This window comes from Brienomyrus brachyistius, unplaced genomic scaffold, assembly GCF_023856365.1.
Source record: "Brienomyrus brachyistius isolate T26 unplaced genomic scaffold, BBRACH_0.4 scaffold35, whole genome shotgun sequence".
In the NCBI taxonomy this organism is placed as follows: Eukaryota; Metazoa; Chordata; class Actinopteri; order Osteoglossiformes; family Mormyridae; genus Brienomyrus; species Brienomyrus brachyistius.
Genome location: NW_026042310.1, coordinates 401464 through 421313, shown reverse-complemented (window position 1 = coordinate 421313; position 19850 = coordinate 401464). Strand labels below are relative to the sequence as shown.

Genomic DNA, 19850 nt, shown 5'->3' with positions numbered 1-19850 from the left:
TTAGTTTAGTGCTTTTTTTATTAGAGATAAGGAGATGAAACAAAATCTTCCATCCACTCCTCTCTGACCTCAGCCTCGGGCTGTTTCATCTCTGCACCCCCATCGCTAATCGTCGTCACTACCTGTAGCAGATTTCAGTCGTCGTCAGCTGATACCCATATTCGTCTTCATCAAAGGAATGCATTTGCCGCCCACCCACCCACCCCAACACACAATTTGTTTGGTTTGGATCACACGATATTCAAGTAATATTTAACTGGAATTATGTTTAAATCACAAAAGTTAAACTAATGGAAAAAAAAACAAAAACAAAAAAACAATGGAAGAGCGACACAGCCTCCCACCAAAAACAAAAATTTTATGCAAATGGTCCTTGAATTATACCTAATCTCAGCTAAACGATTATGTAAAAACTAGAAGTTTGGCAAAATAAAAAGGTAGATTAAGAAGAAACAGCGTTCAAGAATGAGCCCGTTACCCCCATTCCCTCTTCACCTTCATTTTGTAGCAGATCCTAAGCCCATCGAACTACGTCACCCACAAGCCCTCAGAACTGCAATTTCTGTTTACCATCCTTCATTAAATCGCTTTTGTATTTTGTCGTCCTCCATTATGTATCTGAATTGAAATGACAGCCTCAAATTTCGGAAATTGAAATACTTAAGCCCCGCACACATCCCCCACCCACTTCACCCCTGCCCACCTCCTGCTCGTTTTCCCAGTCCCCGTTTTATCCCAAACTGGAATGAACAGCCAAACCCTATGTGATATAGTAGTGTTTCCCCACCCCCTACAGGCCTCACTTGAAGCCTGGGACTAGATTTATACAGGGCTTCCTTCAAGAGTGACCACTGACTGGCCGCCCAGCTTCTCTGCCAGGGTGCGTCGGTCTTTGATGTCATCCAAACCGTTGACTTGCCACTCATGTTTTATACCTAAAAAAGGGAAAGAAAAAAAAAATCAGTTTCCGTGACTCTGAAAGAACAGTGGTTGTAGTACCTTAGATTTTCCGTAATGAGGTAGAACCCTTTTGTATTGCGTTTACTGGTTAAAAGATGACTCGCACAGTAATTCTGAAAGAACGGTCCTCAAGGACTCCTAGGATTGCGCATGGTAGCTTTTCAGCGCTCAATACATGACCAGCCATATGTGTACAAACTGAAAGACGGCAGCGAAGGCTACGCGCACGGCTCGTGGCGGACGCCACGCCGCTCTTCCCCGTGACCGCCACGTTCACACAAGCTATCCCCCAGGGTCCTAGTGTACCCTACTCTAGCCTGGCGTCGCAGCGCTCACCTGTGAACTTCTTTTTGATGGCATCCTTAGAGCTGGCATAGATCATCTTGCTTTTGAGTGGAGCGTTCTCAGGAGCCCTGGGGAAAGATTTGGCGGTGGAGGGGTTCAATCCAGAACACGGCGCACACAGACACTACTTCTACCACATACCTCAGCTCCTAAGCCCAACCACGCCCTCCTCACCAGAAGATAAAGACCAGGTCCTCCTTCTTTGTCTCTTTAGTCTCGTACGTAGCGTCATAGAGGGCATAGCGGCAGTCGTCCGGCGGTAGCATCTTGACGAAGTGCAGGTAGGGGTCCTGGATGGTCTCCCCCACCTCGCCCATCAGAATCTCGCGGCCCTCCTCCAGGATGATGTTCCTCTTGTCGTCACTCAAGCAGAACAGCACCGCCTTCTTCCGCTTCCTCTTCTCCTCCTCACCCGCCTGCGCTTTGCGCACCTTCATGTCATTGAAGACTGTGATCACGTCGTCGGTGACTGTTACTCCGGAGGCCTGAGACGGGAGGAACGCAGAAGGTTATGAAAGGGTCTACTTATTAAAAATCGACTAAGAGCAAGGACTAGACTCCCCCCCCCCCCCCAATCACGGCTCCGACAAACTTTAGAACATCAGCGAATGTCGCATCGATGTCTCATAATATTCATGCACATTTACTATCTGGAGACCAACGAGCTCGACTACATGAACGAGTGGAATGGAAATTCCTGCCGACTTCCCAGAATTCCAAGGGCTCAGTTTCTACAGTTGGACAAGCATGCTGATGTGGACGGGAGAAAGCAAAAATCAAAACTGGGGATGTCAAAAATATCCCCACACACAAAACACTGCACTCAGAAGATACTGATATCAACAGCCTTACTGATACCTCCAAATGTAATGCTAAGCTTTTGATTCCACAAGACAATGATTAAATAACAGGGGGGAAAAAAATGCATTACTGTAGCAAAAATGTTCTTAAGGAAGTAAGAGGCAGTGTTCATTCTGAATTAGCATTTTTCCACAGGGAGGCTGCTGTAAAGCTATAGCAAATTAGACTCACCACACCACAACAAATAATTCACTAGATATGAACTTCAGAAATAAACACAATGATCACCTATATTTAAACCCTATTTTACACCCTCCCCCCTTACCTCACTTGCCGGAGTCAGGCTTGTACACGCTGACAACTAGTTATGGTGATCTCTCAACGGCACATTTCAGTGCCAGTTTAACGTAAATGGAGCTCAATCGCTACAGCCGAGCCAAAACGAGGTATATCTGTTTATGATGCCTGTGCCAACGTAACCATCTCGACCTTTGGGCATTTCCAGAACACACCCAACACCCGCTGCGTGTTAAGCTAGGAAGACATCCGCCTCTCCTCTCGAGTTTAATACCGTAAAGTTTAAGCCAAAACACCATCCCAGCCTCCAACTGCCTGATGTGTAAAGCGGACTGACAGGAGGACGTGAAAGGGAAGCTGTGCCCCCCCCCTCCCAAAAGGTGTTTTCTACAGAGGAAGGGTGAGGTCAGACAGGAAGGGAGTGGGAGGAATGCAGACAAATTTAAGAGCTTGGTGGTGTGGATGGTTTTTCAGCCACACAGCTTGCACTTGGAGAAATCTGTGGAAGATCAAGAATGACAAAAAAAAAAAAAAAAAAAAAAAAAGTGTCAAATCAATTCAATGCCAAAATCGTCGAAAATTAGATGCACCCTCAACACCAAACAGGCGCCATGCATGTTGATCAGGATAAGACCGACATCACAGCAAGGCCAAGCCGAGATAAGGATTTCCTTCCACCGGAACTTCTGGAATTGTTCAACTACCGAGGAGTGTGGTACAGCGGACACACCAGCTGGAACATTACTTGGCAACCCCCCCCCCCCCCCCCCAAACAAACATGTCCACGGGGGAGGGACACCGAGAACCAGCATCATCAGTCTGGCCATCTTCTGATCCCCTCGCGCATAAACACAGGAAACCATACATGTCCGGCACATCGGTCGATCTGTGCGACAGGCCTGGCCACCAGGCGGCCCAAAGGCTAAAGCATCAGCATGAACTTCATTGCTGTGCTTCTATGCTAGACACCCAAAATACAGAAAAGCGGGAGTCAGGGCAAGGCAATTAAAATACAGCCACGACAAACGCAGGTGGGCTTCAGCCCCCAAAACGTTAAAGTTAAGGCCAAATAAAACAATCAGTCGGGGCTGTGGAAATTGCGAATCCAATTCATCACCAGGAAACCTGCATTGCCAAGAAAAGAACCACAAAGACAGAGGAGCCGCAAACCACGGTCACTGGATTAGGTAACGTTCTTGCGACGTCCCTTCCCAGAGAGATTCGTCACAATTGTGTCTACGGTGCACGTTCCTGCCTTTTAAAACAGAATTCTATGGGAAGCGTAATGGAAAGGGCTGCCGTTTCGTGTAGGAGGATGTGTAGCATCATCTCGGGATGCAAACTGTCAGACGCAGGGCCCAAAGATTTGGGTTCCAGGTGGCAACCTTTTAAATCTACGCTACTAAATTAGGCATGAGTGGGTTCGACACAGGCAGCGCAGGCCTATAACCTAAAAATCACTAAGAGTGACACTGCAATAAATACTCAGCATTGTAGCGCTGTCATGTGACCTGCAAATTAGTCAGCAGAGCAGCCAATAAGTGATCCGTCAAACAGGACACTACTTGGCACGGGGTCGATCTCTGGTGGGTAAAATCCCATATCTACAAGGCGCTTTGCAGTTACACTGCAATAAACAGCGGCCACTTACAAATACTGAAGAACGTGGGAAAACTGAAATCACCAGTATTGCCCGTACCACAGACAGACACTTAACCATAAAAAAGTTGCTAGTCACCAACAATTTGTTACACCCAGGGAGAAGCTAATGAGATCTTATCAGTTTCTAGTTTAGATTTTAAATCACGTTATAAGAGTTTATGATATGCGGAAAGGGGTGAAACGTCCAAGTAATGTTGCCGATAAGGGCTGTACTTTAATCGCACAGTGAGGGACGCAGGTCGTAACGGGGCAGCGTGGCTGCAACTGCAAAAGGCGGAACACGCCCAAACTGGACGAGAACGCTGGAATGGACACATAATATAAGCCGGGGGTGGCTAACTGGACCGGCTCAAAAATTAACGCTGGGAACAAAATGGTGGATTGAGCCTAATTTATATTCGCAAGCGAGGGCCACTGCTACGCAAAGCGGCCGCATGTGCGGGAACGGAGCAACCACACCCTGGGAGCTGCCTTCCACCCAAAGCAGCCCCGTGACAAGCCGATCTCCCCTCCAAACGCCTGCAGAGGCTTGCCAGGCGATGGCCGACTTACTCAGCTTAACCATACTACCACGCAGACACCCCGATCGACTGTCGGACGTGCATTTTATTTTAATGGAAAATTGGATTTATTTCATTTAAAGAAGCAGTGAGTTCCGGGCAGATCCTTAAAAAAACCCGGCAAAGCAGGGATTGTTCCCCGCAAGCCACGTTTTCTGTGCGCTTGGGTGCAACGTCTTCCCCCCCCCCCCCTTTCCAAGATAAGGTGTGGAACAAAGAAAGAGGGAGGAGTGCGGCGGAATAACATGGCCACCGGCGAAAGTGCGTAACGCGGCCGCCGCAGAGCCGAAATCACGCCGCCGTCGCCGCACGCCTGTCGCCCCGCACTTTACCCCCGTTGCGGGGAAGCCGCGGCCGGCTGCCCAGCCATCGGAGGCACCCGACCTAATTCTGGATACCGGGCGGCGATCTTTTCCCGAGAGCGACCCAAAGCGCCATTTTAGACCGCATAAATAATGCCTCGCTGAATGCACCCCCCTCCCTCCCGTACATGGCTGGTATTTTGCAGTACGTGCGCCCATCTCGGCATGAACTGGTATTTAGGATACAAGGAAAAACGTGAGGGGGAATAACTGCTAAATATCTTACGGTAAAAGACTAAGCACCTTCGCCGTGTCACGTAGCCGGCTATTTATCAAACGAAAATGCGGCAGTAAAGGTGTCCCCCCCCCCCAGTCTGCAAATTATCAGGGTTAATTTTTAAGTGTGGGCGAGTGAGAAAAAAAATCCCCTAATAAAACCTTGCTTCATCTAGGGTGGGGCTCAAATACCCATTACAAAGGTGTCTGGTCGTGCATTGAGGTGGAAAAATACAAAAATAAAAAAAAAAGATTAAAGATGCAACTAGAACCGCTCGCCCAAGGCCACGACAGCAGCTCGCAGCCGTGATGCGGCACCTACGGACTGTCTGCCATCCGATCCATTATATGGCGTTTATAGGATTTTTTCACTCCCCCTTCACCCTGTCAACCTACACAGACGACAAAGGGGATCCGATCCAGCAGGAGCACTTTAAAATTACGACGCCGACTCGTATTCCCTTACTACAGCCGATCGCCATGGAGCAGATGGCGTGCGTACGGTGACTGGAGGACGTCTACCCGGCAGGAGAAAGCCCCGGAGACACAGAGGCGATCATCGGTTCGCTAGACGGAGGACAGGCCCGGACTCACAAAAAGGATGATGGAGGAAATGGCGCCAGTGCCCCCCCCTCAGATTTTTTCCTCTCCTACCAATATCCCGGCATTACCATTAGTTATAGAACCAGACCCCAAAAAAACCCCAAATGTGCATCCGTCGCTTCAGATTATAACCTCCTACAAATGCTGTTGGTTTCCGCTAGAATTTCATTATTTTAATTGCGAAAATGCAGTATGCGAGTCCCGTGGTGACGATTTCATTCGAAATTAACACACAAGGAACCATTACAGCAAGTAAACGAGACGAAATAAGCCAAAACGGACGCAATACGACCACTCCTGACAATTCGCAATAAACGAATGTGGATTTTTTTCGACCCCTTAAAGGCAGAGAAATTAGATATTTGCGCAAAAAAATACAGACATACCATGGTTGTCTCTGTGTCGGCGTCTTAATCGGAATTGAATGGAAGGCGATGCGGTCCCGTTCTCGCACAGACAACTGACACAGAGACGGACGCGCGCCTGTGCAATGACGGCACACCGGGCAGCCACTGAAAAGGGGCATGGGCATGCAGGGGGCATTATGGGAAATGGAGTTTTTGGTCACTGTCAAGGTGCAAAATGTTAGCAATTAACAGAGACAATTAACTACAAGTGCCTAATTATACGATGTAGCTACATTTTGAAGCGCATATACTTCCGGATTTACAGCTTGCTAAAAGCAATGCATTGCTGTATTGTGAATTTGTCTTTTAAATTTGTAGCTGGACGCCAAGAATAGTCTCTGGATATGTCTTTGGTTTAGCTTTAAGTTAAATTGCATATCTTAAATAAACTGGCAGGCTTAACTCAGTTTTGTGTGACCCAACATCTACACTTCTTATTTAAAAAAGTAGAAAATTCCTTTACTTCCAACCAGCATGATCTACTACAAAACACCATTGTAACATTTCAGTGTGGGTGGAGACTTGTACCAGACCGGTACCAGGAATAAAATGTGAAGCATGCGTTTTGTTTACCGGAATACTAAACACTTTCATCGGTAAATGAAGCTGTAGGGATATTTTACTTAAACCCGTGATAGGACGTTAACAGTAACCACCCGTCTGCACTATTATGTACACACGTATCTTTAAATACGACTCAGAAATTCGGCGTGTGTATCTCATACTGAACAGGCTTGTCAGATTATTGAAAGCATGATAGCAATGCAAGAAGAATGTTACACGTTTCTTAAATAGAAAGTTCCAATTGTGGGTCTCCCCTGGTTTTCTCGCCACAATCGATGCGTGGTTTAGGTGCGCTGGTTTCCCACCGTGTGCTGTGGATGTGTGTAGGATATTCGGGGGATATTATGTATTGTGCCTGGCGCGTTTCCCTGGTGACGCTGCAGGTTAGCCAAAGCCTTGCACTAGATAAGTGGGCCTGGCAAGATGGCCGGAGATATTTAAACCTATAAATCAGGTTTTAATATTATTGCTGTTGTGTATATATAAAGTAGCTATTATTGATGCTACGATAAATATGACAAATAAATGTATAAGCTATGTTGGCTCCCAAAGTGGAACACCAGACACAGGGCAGTTTGGAAAATTACTTATCCACCGTACTCCGAGGATCATTTAAAAGCCAATACCCAATAACAAAATCAGAAAAAGTGCTTGTACATTTGGAAATGTGAATGTACCGGAGCAAAGAACATTACTTTGTATTCATATTTCAATAGCGTGCTTTAAATACATTCTCCGTCATTTTTTTTTTATTTTATGTTTATTGAGGCATAAATAATATGTATAAATAGAATAATTATATCGAAAGTGCGCTGAGAGGCAGATAACTTTCAATGTGACAAGGAAATTTCAGTGATCCCGTAAGGGGAAAAATCAAGAGGTGACGTGCAAGGTGGAAAGGACAGGAAACCGTCAGGCGCCGGTGGGGTCAACCAGAGAAACCGTATCCATCCCTACAGACATTTCAAATCTTGTCTGCAATCCTGTTCGTCGCCTGTTCTATTTTATTTCTATCACCACCTTTATTGCCGAAGTCGTCAGCATCATCATAATAAAAAACTGAATCCTTTCTCTCGCTCTCCCTCTTTTCCTCTGTTCTCCCTCTCTCCCTCCGTTAAGGTTAGCAGCGCATGCTTCCATATAAGGAAGCGAATGTTGGTGGCGGTGCACGCGCCTCACCCCACTTCACGCATGTTAAGGCGGCTCGCGGCGCCGATCGCCATATAAGGCAATAAGGGCAAAACCATTTCCACTGCAAAAACCCAACATGAAGGAAGGCGCGGATCAAGCCCTGCAAGTTGGGAGAAGGAGAACTAAGGCGACTGTGAGCAGGGAAGCTGGGATTAGCGAGTGACCAAGAAAGGGGCTGAGACAAAGAGTAAAAGTAGGCGGGGTATTAACAACCTATGCAGAGAAGATGATGCTGCATTTTCAGACCATACCATTGAAATGCTTCATAATAATGGTATTTATTCTCGAATATTTTTAGTTCCTGCCCGTCGTTTAAATGTTGCTGCTGATGGCTTGACACATTTAATAATTGGGAAATATTTAGGTGATATCACGCAAATATACTGTTGTATTAAACGTCGCAATTATTGTGTAAGCTATTCTGATTTGCTGTTAAATACTAAATACACGGATTCGATTATGGGAATTTTGTTGTATGTAAACGAAATAGCGAAATCCATCCCTATTCTGGCCACCCAAGGTTGGGGTGCAGCCGAGAGGGAATGCCTGTTCAATGCAGGGCACATACATGTGCCCACTCACTCATTATAGGAAATTTAGAGACGTCGGTAAGCTTTGCTACTTGTCTGTGGACTGCGAGAGGAAACCGTAGTATCTAGAGGAAACCTACGTCACACGGGAAGAACATGCAAACTCCACACACAGAATGGAACTGAAATTTCAACCCCCAACTCCGGAGATGTAAAGCAAGAGTGTTACCCACTGAGTCCCCCGTGCTACCCCGATAATTAAATAATAATTATTTTTATGTTGGTGATTAAATGCTTCCACCTAGTGTTCATCGGGATGAATTTCATCTTGGTTATATGCCCAACGTAGAATGAATTTACAACGAATGTCATGAAAAGATTGGAATGAAAAAGGGTGTGTTAAATAATATTAAAAGAATTTGCACTTTCATACCTGTACAACAGTATCAAGATATCGAAGGTTCCCGATGTCTTTAGAAAGTACACAGAATAAACATTTGTGATAAAATATAATCAGAAGGATGAGACCGTTGGCTAGAAGCTTGCATGACGGGGTGAAATTCACAGCAGAGGTTTATCTCTGGAAGTCAATCGCTTATAGGGAGTCTGCCCTTCTCTTTGCAGTATTTGGAAAAATATCTAACCGCAGTGGTGTGCAGGGGGGGGGGATATAGGAGGTTTCTGTTCCATCAGTTTGCAGTACACTAGGTATAGTACAGGGGGAAATGTCCTAGACTTTTCAAAAGAAACCCGTAAACTATGCATTCCCGCTGAAAAGTCGCGATGAAATACTTGAGGTTTTGGTTTTACGTAAATGGTCAATCTAGAGATTATGGTTGCGTAACCGCTGCAGACATTTGTAATCATATTCCCGTCAGTCTTTTGAGATTTGCTGAGATTGGTGGTTTTCTGATAGGATGCTACATGTTTAGAAAAGTTATATTTAAATTTGTACCCGCACCTGGCCCCATTATGGCAAAGCCTTGTGCACTGTGAGCTACCGTGCGTGACGTGATGCCACGTTACATCACTGCGATCATTCCCGTTCCACCCCATTCTCTGTCTGAGGTTGCATTTCTTATTCCACAGAAGTACTGGAATGATGCCATTGTAATTTGAATAAACAAGATTCAACACATGATTACATTCTAGATCTTGTGTCATGTGAAAGACTCTATACCACCATTAAAAGACCTGTGTAAGTATAATTATTAAGAATTACGAAAAACTTGACATGGTTATTCTAAAGTAATCTGATTGGATTTCATTTGTGGGATTGGATCAATTTTTGAAAAAGGATTGTTAAAAAAGGATTCTGAAATTGGTTTAGATCATTTGATCCAGTCTTGGTTTTGATCTGGATCAAACCTTCAGTATGTGTTTTTCGTAGAATTGCGGTACATTTAATCCAAAAAATAAGGACTAACCCGGTCCCATATGTATTTGTGTGTCATGTGTGTCAGGGTAGATTTCAGGAACAAAATGTAATAAATCTTCAAACCTGGTCAAGTAATACATTTCGAACTTGATTTGTTCAACCGTTACAGTGATAAAGTAGATAAAGTAGACATTAGGTTACCCATTAATCCATTCGGTACAATAAAGTTAAGAAAAAGATTTTGTTCCCATAAATTAATACACCACATAACTACCAGCATCAAACCAAAATAATTTAATTGTAACTGTCACTCAGCACTCTGTATTGATTACATGGACACCATCATCAGAGATGAACCAGTCAAAAGTATTTTCTTACAATTACATTCAAAATATTCACAATGTATTTATGAATAATGTTTATTTGTGTTTATTTGTTTGGTGTGATGAGGGGTCTGACTGTTTAATAGAAATTGAAAAAAGAAGGGGATGTTTGCATTATTGTATTGTGCTTTTTGCTGTCTCTTCCAATCATAACACTTTGTGAGCCCCCACGTTGGTTATTAATCTACCAGTTGTTCTTTACATAGCTAGTAGCCTACACTGTAATATGTCGTCCCAATTAGAACACTGGTAATCCAGATTTTGTAATCGTGAAAAGTATGGATCTGGATCAGGGTAATCCAATCCAAAACTGGCACAAAAGTAAGATGGATTACCTGATTCTGGATAGCAAAACATGATATTTCCATATCAGGGTCATTTTGATCCAGATTAAATTTTTTGAACAACCGGGCCCAGATGATCAAATTCCTGTGGCTTTATATTAGCAAAGTAGTGGAAATTCGATTATAGTATATCCTCCCAATTTTGTTTTTCAATAATAACTATACGTCATCACAGCTGTGCACAAACACAATGACCATTAATTCCACAAAATCCAATACAGCAATGAAAATTTCGACGGTTTTGACTTCCGCGGTACAGGTCTCAGCTTTATGGACCTTCATGTTCTCCGTACTTCTGTTGCACATGGCGCCTGGCAAATGTCCTCGCTAGAACTGAGACTATCCTTGCAGAAAGTTAGCTACTAATCAGTTGCAGTGGGATTTTTTTTTTTTTTTAAAAAAAGACAGACAAACAAATTAGGATGGGGGCTCGGTATTTGTTTTTTGCCTTTCTAGGTTGTCGCCCCTGTTCAGTCACGCCGTGCTGCGGGAAATTTTTTGGTTACCAAGTAATTCATGCGCCTCAAATACGAACTTTTGACACTAACGCAATGCGGAATTTGACACTGAGCAAGGTTTCAAACATTACTAGAGGAGTTAACCTTATCACAAACGGGTTGTCCCAAAAACTGTCTTTGGTATTAAATTCAGCTTCTTTGTGGCGGGACTCTTTGAAAAGGTTATTTATACGGGATGATGCGAGCACATTGAAGATCGCCCGGAAACACATCTGTGTGAGAGGCTTAAAGCCAGCCAGTACCATTTCGCAGATGCAGAAAAGATGCTTTTACGTGTCCGTAAACGCAAACGCAGTGTTTCCGCGGAGCTACTCCACCTCTACTGCCATAGCGAGAGACGTGGTTCTATTCGAGCACGACCGAACCGGTTTTATTCGCCTGCTGACTGCGTTTTGTGCATGTCAAGTGATTTTCTGGACGTACTTGGCTCACTTCGCTTTTACCAGCCTGCGAAAGGCCAAGACAGACAACAAAAAACCCACAAAGGACGTGGAACCAGGAGGCGATGAAGGTCTTCCGGTTTTCGGCGTGTCTTTAGGTACCAATACATGGAGGTTCGGATTCACCCTCGGCTGTCTTGCTCTGGGTAAGTACAATTATGCCTGCTGCCTCCTGCAATACTTCCGTACCACTTAATGGTTCTGTCAGTATATATACGTTCCAGTGGGAATTAATTCTCCCATTGTACCCATTCAAATGTTGTGCTTTATGTACTTCGTAGATACTTGAATCAATAATCACAGCACGCAAGTTGACCTTAACATTTTTACACAGCTCAGTATTTTATTGACATACTAGGCACAGGCAAGTACGATTGGAGCACGTCGCTAAGCGGGCTGTTCTCAAAAATGTTCTTCTCTTTAATGTTCCTGCTGGAAATAAGATGTGATTGACCTTAAACTGCACATTGTCCTTGCAGGGGGAACCATAGTTGGACTTGGAGTGCTGTTCAGTCGTCGATCTGTCAGCCGAGTGGTTTTGCATAAGGGTGGGGGTACAGTTACTGTGAAAACACAATCACCATTTGGAGTTGACATGGCCCGACACATCACAGTGCCTCTGTCTCATGTGACCTGCCATGCGCACCGGATGGAGTCGCCTTCTTTCATCCCCCTTCGGGTCAAAGGTCACAGATTCTATTTCCTATTGGACAAGGATGGAAAGTTGAACAACAACAAACTGTTTGACATCACTGTGGGGGCATATAGGCCACTATGAGGCACGAGGAAACCCCTTAGCTTGCCAAATTAGAGTTTAACTTATACAGTTTCAAATCACAAAACTGCAAAAACTCTGTATGGAATTTCAATCCAAAGTATAGGTTCTGGCGTCTATTAAATGAACGTACGAACTTCTTAAGCCGACGGCTAGCCATTAGGAAAAAAAGTGTAGAATAACAGAGAAACTTTAATAGATGGACATTGTATTGTGATTAGAAAAAGTGAAAGGTAAGAGACCAGTGACAGTGTGTATGTATGTTTGATCAATAAAATGAATGTTTTTGTGATTTGATTTCAATTCACTTTCATCCAGTGCCAGTGTATAAATCAATAATAATAATAATAATTTATGACACTTTATTGGTTCCCCAGGGGTAAATTCTCATTTCACTTACCCCTCTTGCTCTCCATGACACACAGTGGTTAGCGCTGTTGCCTCACACCTCTGGGACCCGGGTTCGTGTCTCCGCCTGGGTTACATGTGTGTGGAGTTTGCATGTTCTCCCCATGTCGTCGTGGGGTTTCCTCTGGGTACTCGGGTTTCCCCCCACAGTCCAAAAACATGCTGAGGCTAATTGGACTTGCTAAATTGCCCGTAGGTGTGCGTGTGAGAGTGAATGGTGTGTGAGTGTGCCCTGCGATGGGCTGCCCCCCCATCCTGGGTTGTTCCCTGCCTCATGCCCATTGCTTCCGGGATAGGCTCCGGACCCCCCGGGACCCAGTAGGATAAGCGGTTTGGAAAATGGATGGATGGATGGATGTCCACAATGCAGTACTCGTAAATGTTTCATATAGAGAAATATCTGTTTTTCACAACACAAGTAACCTGAAAGCTACCCATACACAACCCGTCCTGGGTGCTGAACCAGTAATCTTTCAGTTGTCAGCAAGTTTACGTAATCCTTAAACTTTCTAATGACGAAAACGTGGGGTACCTTAGCTCAGTGTATTTCAACCTTTTTTGAGCCACGGCACATTTTTTACATTGAAAAAGTCCCACGACACACCACCAACCAAAAATGTTACAAAATGACATTCCGTACCGTAATACTGACAAAGTAGTCTCAATTTATTTAAACTCATTCAGTGTGAAACCTGAGCCTGTTTGGATGAACGCAAAGCTGATATCCTGGCAGGAATTGAAGACAGACAGACACACACGAAGCTCTTCAGCAGCTCTCAGTCTCAGTTTTTAGTTTTTATATGAGTCAGGTTTGAAAAGCTCAGCTCACACAAATATGTTGTGGAAAATGGGAGCAATGTTGAAATAGCTTTGTTTGTTTAGAATACATTATTACAGCAGAGACACTCGACAATGGCATATTATTTGCAAATAATTAATTTTCAAAAACGTTTAGGAAATTGGATAATTTCCCGCGGCACAGTGGTTAAAATCACTGCCCTAGGTTTTACATACGATTTACACATACTTTTATACACACTTTTATAAATGATGGATTACGAAACTGAAGTGGACAGTAAATTAGCACATGCTGACAATAAAAGAAGTATATGTTAACTTCTCATCGAATTCTCTTTCAATTGCATAACTATTAAAACCAAACCAGCATTGTCACATCGTCACATATTAGAAGCTAATTAGAAGTTAAAGACTCATCAAGTTCTCGAAATTCATATTGTCTGATTTTCTGACACACCTGCGCATCTGGCTTATGTCATAAAGTAAACTTGGAACCACCAGTATTTACCGGAATAGCTCACTAAAATGGTTACTGTAGCCTCCGGTGTGGGTATGGCGTAATGCGACATTTTATCGCAATGGAATCCATTCACGATTCCCACGTAATGTTTCCAGAGATTGCTTCATACTTTGTCGGTCACCTGGTTTAGAAGCATTGACACCGTATACAATTTTAAACGATATATATAATGTTTATGGAGTGGTAAATATTTCTTAAAAATTTGACTATTAACTGGGTTCTCTGGAAATGTTTTTTTTACTGGAATGAAAATAAAATACGAGAGAAACGGAAACGGTAGTTACGCCCAGGTACACACTCAAAGCAGGAATCCCCGAGGAAGTGGGCAGTGATTTACCAAATATGGACATTTACGTTAACCTGCTACTTTGCACGTGATAGACGAGACCATTTTATTAAATTTAATGGGGGGAACCAAATTGTCAATATAGGGATAAATATTATTATTTGAAAGCCAGTACATTATAAAAACATATAAAGCTTTATAAACTAACGTTTAATGTAAGTGTTGATTTATTTTGAACGCTGAAGTGTAATTTATGAACGAATGTATAAAATATTTTTCATGTACATCCTCCATATTCGATGCATTGGTTTTTGCCTGGTTCGCTTTAAGAGTTTCGGACTTGAGGTATCCTACAAGAAAATTCGGTTAACAAACTTTTCACGTCGTACCGAATTGTATAGGTAACCAGTGTAGTGGGACTGTTTTGTCAAAAGCTGTTCTTTTTAAAATATGTACCATCGCGAACCCAGAAGAAGTAGGGACAGCCGGGGCGATAGTAGGACGATTGGAAATGAAATTTCCAAAGCGTTTGACTTGCACACCGTATCCTCTGTTCAGCATAAGGTTTGTCAAGTCTTCGTTTTTTTATCGCTCGCTGTATGTTTCACTATACTTTTTTTGCCCTGTATCTTTGACGGTTTTGAAGAGTTTGGCTTTGAGCATGTCATAACTTTTAGAATAGTAGCAAAAACTCACTTAATAATAATAATAATAATAATAATAATAATAATAATAATAATAATAATTAATAATAATAAATAATGATGATGATGATTATTATTATTATTGACGATGATGATAACACACCCTACATCTTAAAAAAATATACCACTAACACTATCAGTATTTTCCAGATATATTGATGCATGTGTTGATGGATTAATAATATACTTGTAGTGCTATTTTAGTACTAACAGCTACTAACGGGGAATAGAAAAATAAAGGTAGGCCTTATATGAATACGTGTTGTAGAACAGAGGGAAAAAATAAGCGGTAGGACGATGGATGAAATAAGGTTTTTTTCCCATCCATCCATCCATCCATCCATCCATCGTCATACTGCTTATACAGTACAGGGTGTTGTCCATGTGAAGATGCCCGATATAGGGTAATATATGTCGCAGCACAGTTTTTATATTATTCAGTCGTTCCTCCGGTGCATGTCATTAATTTAGGCGACACCAGGTGCCCTCGAGCCCAGCATGACATCAGAAAGGAGTCCATTCCTTCGGTGGATGCCACAGCCCTCACCTCTGGGGCAAGCGGGCACACCCTGGCCTCCCAGTGTACCGGTGCAGAAGTTAGTCATGAATGAACCTGGGGCATTTAGCAACGAGAGGAAAAGGCAACGTAATGAACAAGTAAGTTCCGTCGATGGACATCGGCTTTGCCAGTGCACGTGAGAATACGCTCCACAGACACAGGAACATTCTGCCACTGACTCACGATTGGATTCCGTTGCATCGGATTGGTCGTACGTAGAAATTGACGTATGTCGGAATATGGTAATAATCGCACTGATTTAAGCGTGAAAACGGAGACTGGGATGATGGCGCCAGTGCAGCACAGTACAGCAGTCGGAGCAGTTTGTATGTGAACACAGTGGACTATACATATAATGGGTGACATTCACAGAGAGGAAGTCTCGATCCGTAAGCGTTAGGGGAAAGGATGAGAATTCCGGGAAAAAACCGAAAACATGCAGACATGCACTCAAGCTCAGTATTGCTATTGGAAAAACAGGAAATAGTCGTATTTACTGATTAAAATATGCAACTTACTTCCTGCCTGTCGTGAGTATTCCATCTCCCCCCCCATACATTTTCACTATAAAATGCGTATGGAACCTTGTAAAGGTTAACAACTTATGCAGAGCAAGGAAATACTTGGCAGTATGAAAATGCTTTTGATCTGCTTTGATAAAAACCGGTTCAGTTGGAGGAAAATTAACATGAATGTACTTGAAGCATAAACATTGAAGCTGTTATGACTATATTAATGTTGCCCTAACGAGAATGAAATACACAGGGAAAAACTGACTCGCTGAGGTCAAATACCTGCTTAATCACACAAGTTTTGAGTTTTTTTCCTCCTAAGAAAAAAAAAGAATGGCGAATGTACAGTGATTAATTTTAATGGGAATTTCATGTTTTTAAGATGAATACTACATTCCTATTGATGTAGCTGTGTCCCAAGGTATTTTTTCTTAGTGTGCAGTAAAAAAAATGTTTACAAAAGGTGGTAACTGTGCATTTTGACTCAAGTTAAAATTTCCACTGAGCAAATTTATTTTTTTTTGTTTAACTTGGGTCAATGTTTCCAAGCCACGTGCTGGTGTAGACCTGTCCATTTAATTCTATTAGGTTTTTTTTAATGAATTTTAAATTCCGCTAATATAAAACATACAGTGCACAAAGACCATTCATTAAAGATTAAGGGAATAGTGTTATGTTGGCTTTCTAAAGACACCAGTCATGGAACCTTAACAGTTTACCAGCCGTGCAACCCCTTTGAAGACCTTTCAAACAAGTAATCTGTTAAACAAACGCAGAACCAATGTAACCATCAATGTATCCTTGATTACAGGATTTGTCCTTGATGTACATTATATACAATGTATATGTTTGATAAACAATTAATCCTCGAACATTATCCTAATGTTATCTTATTTCTATTCTTTTTTTGATTGAATTACTGGATTTAATTTCTGTCTTACCATTGCTACGTTTATCAGGACCAGAACACTTTTATTTTTGTTCCTTTCATATACAACGTGTTTTGAAATAAGAATAAAACTTCCCTTATCCTTTAATTCCGGACCAAAGTTGACATTGCAATTCCAATCAAACGCGATTAACAGCTGAAAAGTGCCAAATGCAGGCAATGATTGGTGGAAATGAGGATTCAAAGGTTCTCGATGGATCAGAACAATGTCCTCCGTCTACCTCCTACCGTTTCGGAGGATCTTATATTTCTGCCTGTCGCCCTCATTTCCATTCCCTTGGCTCTCGTCTCTGCAGCTGTTCACGGAAGAGATGGAGAAGAAGAGAGTGCGCAGGGAGCGCAACCGAATAGCCGCCGCCAGATGCCGAAACCGACGTCAGAAACTGACAGAATGTCTGCAAGACGTGAGTCTCTTTCAGAGATTTCAGTACATGGCAGCCAATTCGGAAGTGTTTTTTTTTTTTTTTTTTTTGCTGAATCAGGGGTTTACGAAGATTCAGAAGAATCTTAAGGCTGATCGTTGTGGTAGCATGTGTCGTGGGTAGGCATAGCTACCGCTGTCTGGTGTATTGACTTGTCTAGGTTGGATATGCTTTCGCGAGTGTAAAACTGTTCCCACCTGCCTGACACATGCAGATATAACGCATGTGTAATTAATGTGTATATATATATATATATATATATATATATATATATATATATATGTATTGGCTCCTTAGCCCACAACCTAGGAAATGGAGAACGGGGCAATATATACTATTTGCTGGTAGCAGAGAAAAACCGGAAGGGTGTTGGTTTGTGACTCATGATAATGGTTCAGATTCCAGGGTCAGCTTAGTGCTGAAACCATCGGGGCCCCTGAGCCAGGCCCCAAACACCCAATTGCTCCAGGGACCGCCTGACCCTGCTCTCACCACTGTACACCGCTTTAGTTAAAAACCCCGTCATACTTCATGTGTAAGTTATGGGATCCGTACTAAAGTGCACACTCGCATGTTTCAGGAGACTGACCAGTTGGAGAAAGACAAGTCTAAGCTGCAGGAAGCGATCGCCGAGCTGGAGAAGCTGAAGGACCAGCTGGAGCTCATCCTGGAGGCCCACCAACCCGTGTGCAAGATGCGCCATGCCGCTCCAGAGGCTGCCGAGGCCCGCAAGCCGGTTTCTGTGGGGAGCATCAAGGCTGAGCCTGTCAGTTCTGGCCTGAGTGATTGTATGTCCAGTACAAGCGTCTCCCGGCCTGAAAAACCAAAACCTAACGTTTGCCCACTAGCCCTTCCTGCTGCCTGTACTTCCTCTCCTGGTCTGCTTCTGACCCCGAAGGTGGAATCTCTGTATACTCCTCTCTTCTTCTTCTCTCCTTCTCCAACACCATTGTCACTGAGTATGGTCTTCACCTACCCCACATCCCCACTGGATTGCAAACCGCCAGCTTCCTCCCAGCAGAGCCAGCCAGCCTCCTCATCTTCAGCCGCTCTCGGCATGTCTTCCCAGACGTGTGGCGTGGCTCACCGCCGCGCCAGCAGCAGTGGGGACCAATGGTCAGATCACTCGCTCAACTCCCCCACCCTCCTTGGCTTGTGAAAACACGGAAGCTTCCAAACACAATAATGCATAAGGGGGGGGGGGGGGGGGGTAATGTTAGGAGAATCACAAATATCCTTGAGTAATAGGGGTCCTAAAAAAATTCAGAACATAATTGGACTGGTCTGGTCTGGTCTGGGGCCCCACTGGTCACTAGCAGCCCCCCTGCCTCTAGCAGAATACTTTATTCAGAATTTCTTGCTATAGAAGGTAATTTTATATTTATTATGTTAAAGTAACAATATTGAGGTTAACTGATAATATTTATTGAATCTGTAATAATACACTGTAGTGCCTGAGTGAATGTGGACATACAAAGTTATGGGTAGCATATTTAAACTGCTGTGAACATCAAATCTTACTAATGCAAATATATACTGTATATGTAAATGCTTTTAAATTATTTATTTTTCTACGAGAAATGAACAGTTTTCCTACTTTTAACATTGATATGTATTTATGCGTAAAAACTGTAATTTATGTAACTATGGAATTCCTGCTCTGTTATGCAAATGTATAAAGAAGGCAGCGTAAACGGCAAAGTCCTTTCTTTGTGAATCAGCAATAAAGAGCGAGAAAGCCGGAGAGCTGTTGGTGGAGCCTTTGATAAACAATAAAGACAAATGAACCGGTGGCAGAAAAAGCGAGCAGAGGAAAGAGAAATGAGATGAATGAACTGATGGAACACGCAGTGAGAAGGCCTCGGTTTAACCCTTTTCCTAAACCTCAGCCACAAAAAGGAACTGGAATTTTATCGGTAATTACAAGAGGTTTGGGTCCTTGGTGCTAGTTGGGCAACAGGTCCATCAATAAACAGGCTGGAAGAGATTCCTTAGGACAGGGGTCTCCAATTCCAGTCCTACAGAGCTGCTATCCAGTAGGTTTTCAGTTCAACCTGGCTTCTGATAATTCACACCTGTTCCTGGTATTTACCTGAGGAATACCTCCACTAACCTGACACCGCGCCATATTCCCTGAACATTGTTAATGTTACACTTCTGCTCCTTGGATAGTCTTTTTGGCTTCTGGCTTTCTTTAGAAGACACTGTGTAGCTCCTGCCCCAGTGCTGCTTACACTCATACCTGGACGTTCACTGGAAGCTCAGCCTAGCTGCACCTATGCCTAGTCAACTCGTCGACAGCCGTATGTTTGCGAAGTGCCTACTGTAGTCTACTGTATAAAATAACCTTAGTCTG

At 43.2% G+C, this 19850-nt stretch overlaps 3 protein-coding genes across 3 annotated transcripts; 2 read left to right on the top strand and 1 right to left on the bottom strand.

The window, feature by feature from the left end:
- LOC125721864 (cofilin-2-like) lies at window positions 1–6340 on the bottom strand. The gene is made up of 4 exons (XM_048998011.1): window positions 6193–6340; window positions 1480–1790; window positions 1297–1373; window positions 1–935 (listed from the first exon to the last, which is right to left on the bottom strand). Exons 1-4 carry the CDS (start codon window positions 6193–6195, stop codon window positions 823–825), a joined length of 504 nt encoding a protein of 167 aa, XP_048853968.1. The 5' UTR covers window positions 6196–6340; the 3' UTR covers window positions 1–822.
- A 4540-nt stretch (window positions 6341–10880) lies between these two features.
- On the top strand, window positions 10881–12628 carry tmem223 (transmembrane protein 223). Its single transcript, XM_048998096.1, has 2 exons — window positions 10881–11707; window positions 12041–12628. Exons 1-2 carry the CDS (start codon window positions 11026–11028, stop codon window positions 12337–12339), a joined length of 981 nt encoding a protein of 326 aa, XP_048854053.1. The 5' UTR covers window positions 10881–11025; the 3' UTR covers window positions 12340–12628.
- A 2055-nt stretch (window positions 12629–14683) lies between these two features.
- On the top strand, window positions 14684–19238 carry LOC125721857 (fos-related antigen 1-like). Its single transcript, XM_048998004.1, has 4 exons — window positions 14684–14912; window positions 15524–15709; window positions 17369–17476; window positions 18075–19238. Exons 1-4 carry the CDS (start codon window positions 14799–14801, stop codon window positions 18651–18653), a joined length of 987 nt encoding a protein of 328 aa, XP_048853961.1. The 5' UTR covers window positions 14684–14798; the 3' UTR covers window positions 18654–19238.
- The last annotated feature ends 612 nt before the right edge of the window (window positions 19239–19850 follow it).

Coding starts and splice junctions, on each gene's coding strand:
- LOC125721864 (XM_048998011.1), bottom strand. Junction 1,374..1,479: donor GACCTGGTCTTTATCTTCTG/GTGAGGAGGGCG, acceptor ATCTTTCCCCAG/GGCTCCTGAGAACGCTCCAC. Junction 936..1,296: donor CATCAAAAAGAAGTTCACAG/GTGAGCGCTGCG, acceptor TCCCTTTTTTAG/GTATAAAACATGAGTGGCAA.
- tmem223 (XM_048998096.1), top strand. CDS start 11,026: ATGGGGGCTCGGTATTTGTTTTTTGCCTTTCTAGGTTGTCGCCCCTGT. Junction 11,708..12,040: donor CCTCGGCTGTCTTGCTCTGG/GTAAGTACAATT, acceptor TTGTCCTTGCAG/GGGGAACCATAGTTGGACTT.
- LOC125721857 (XM_048998004.1), top strand. CDS start 14,799: ATGTACCATCGCGAACCCAGAAGAAGTAGGGACAGCCGGGGCGATAGT. Junction 14,913..15,523: donor TATCCTCTGTTCAGCATAAG/GTTTGTCAAGTC, acceptor TCATTAATTTAG/GCGACACCAGGTGCCCTCGA. Junction 17,477..18,074: donor TGACAGAATGTCTGCAAGAC/GTGAGTCTCTTT, acceptor CGCATGTTTCAG/GAGACTGACCAGTTGGAGAA.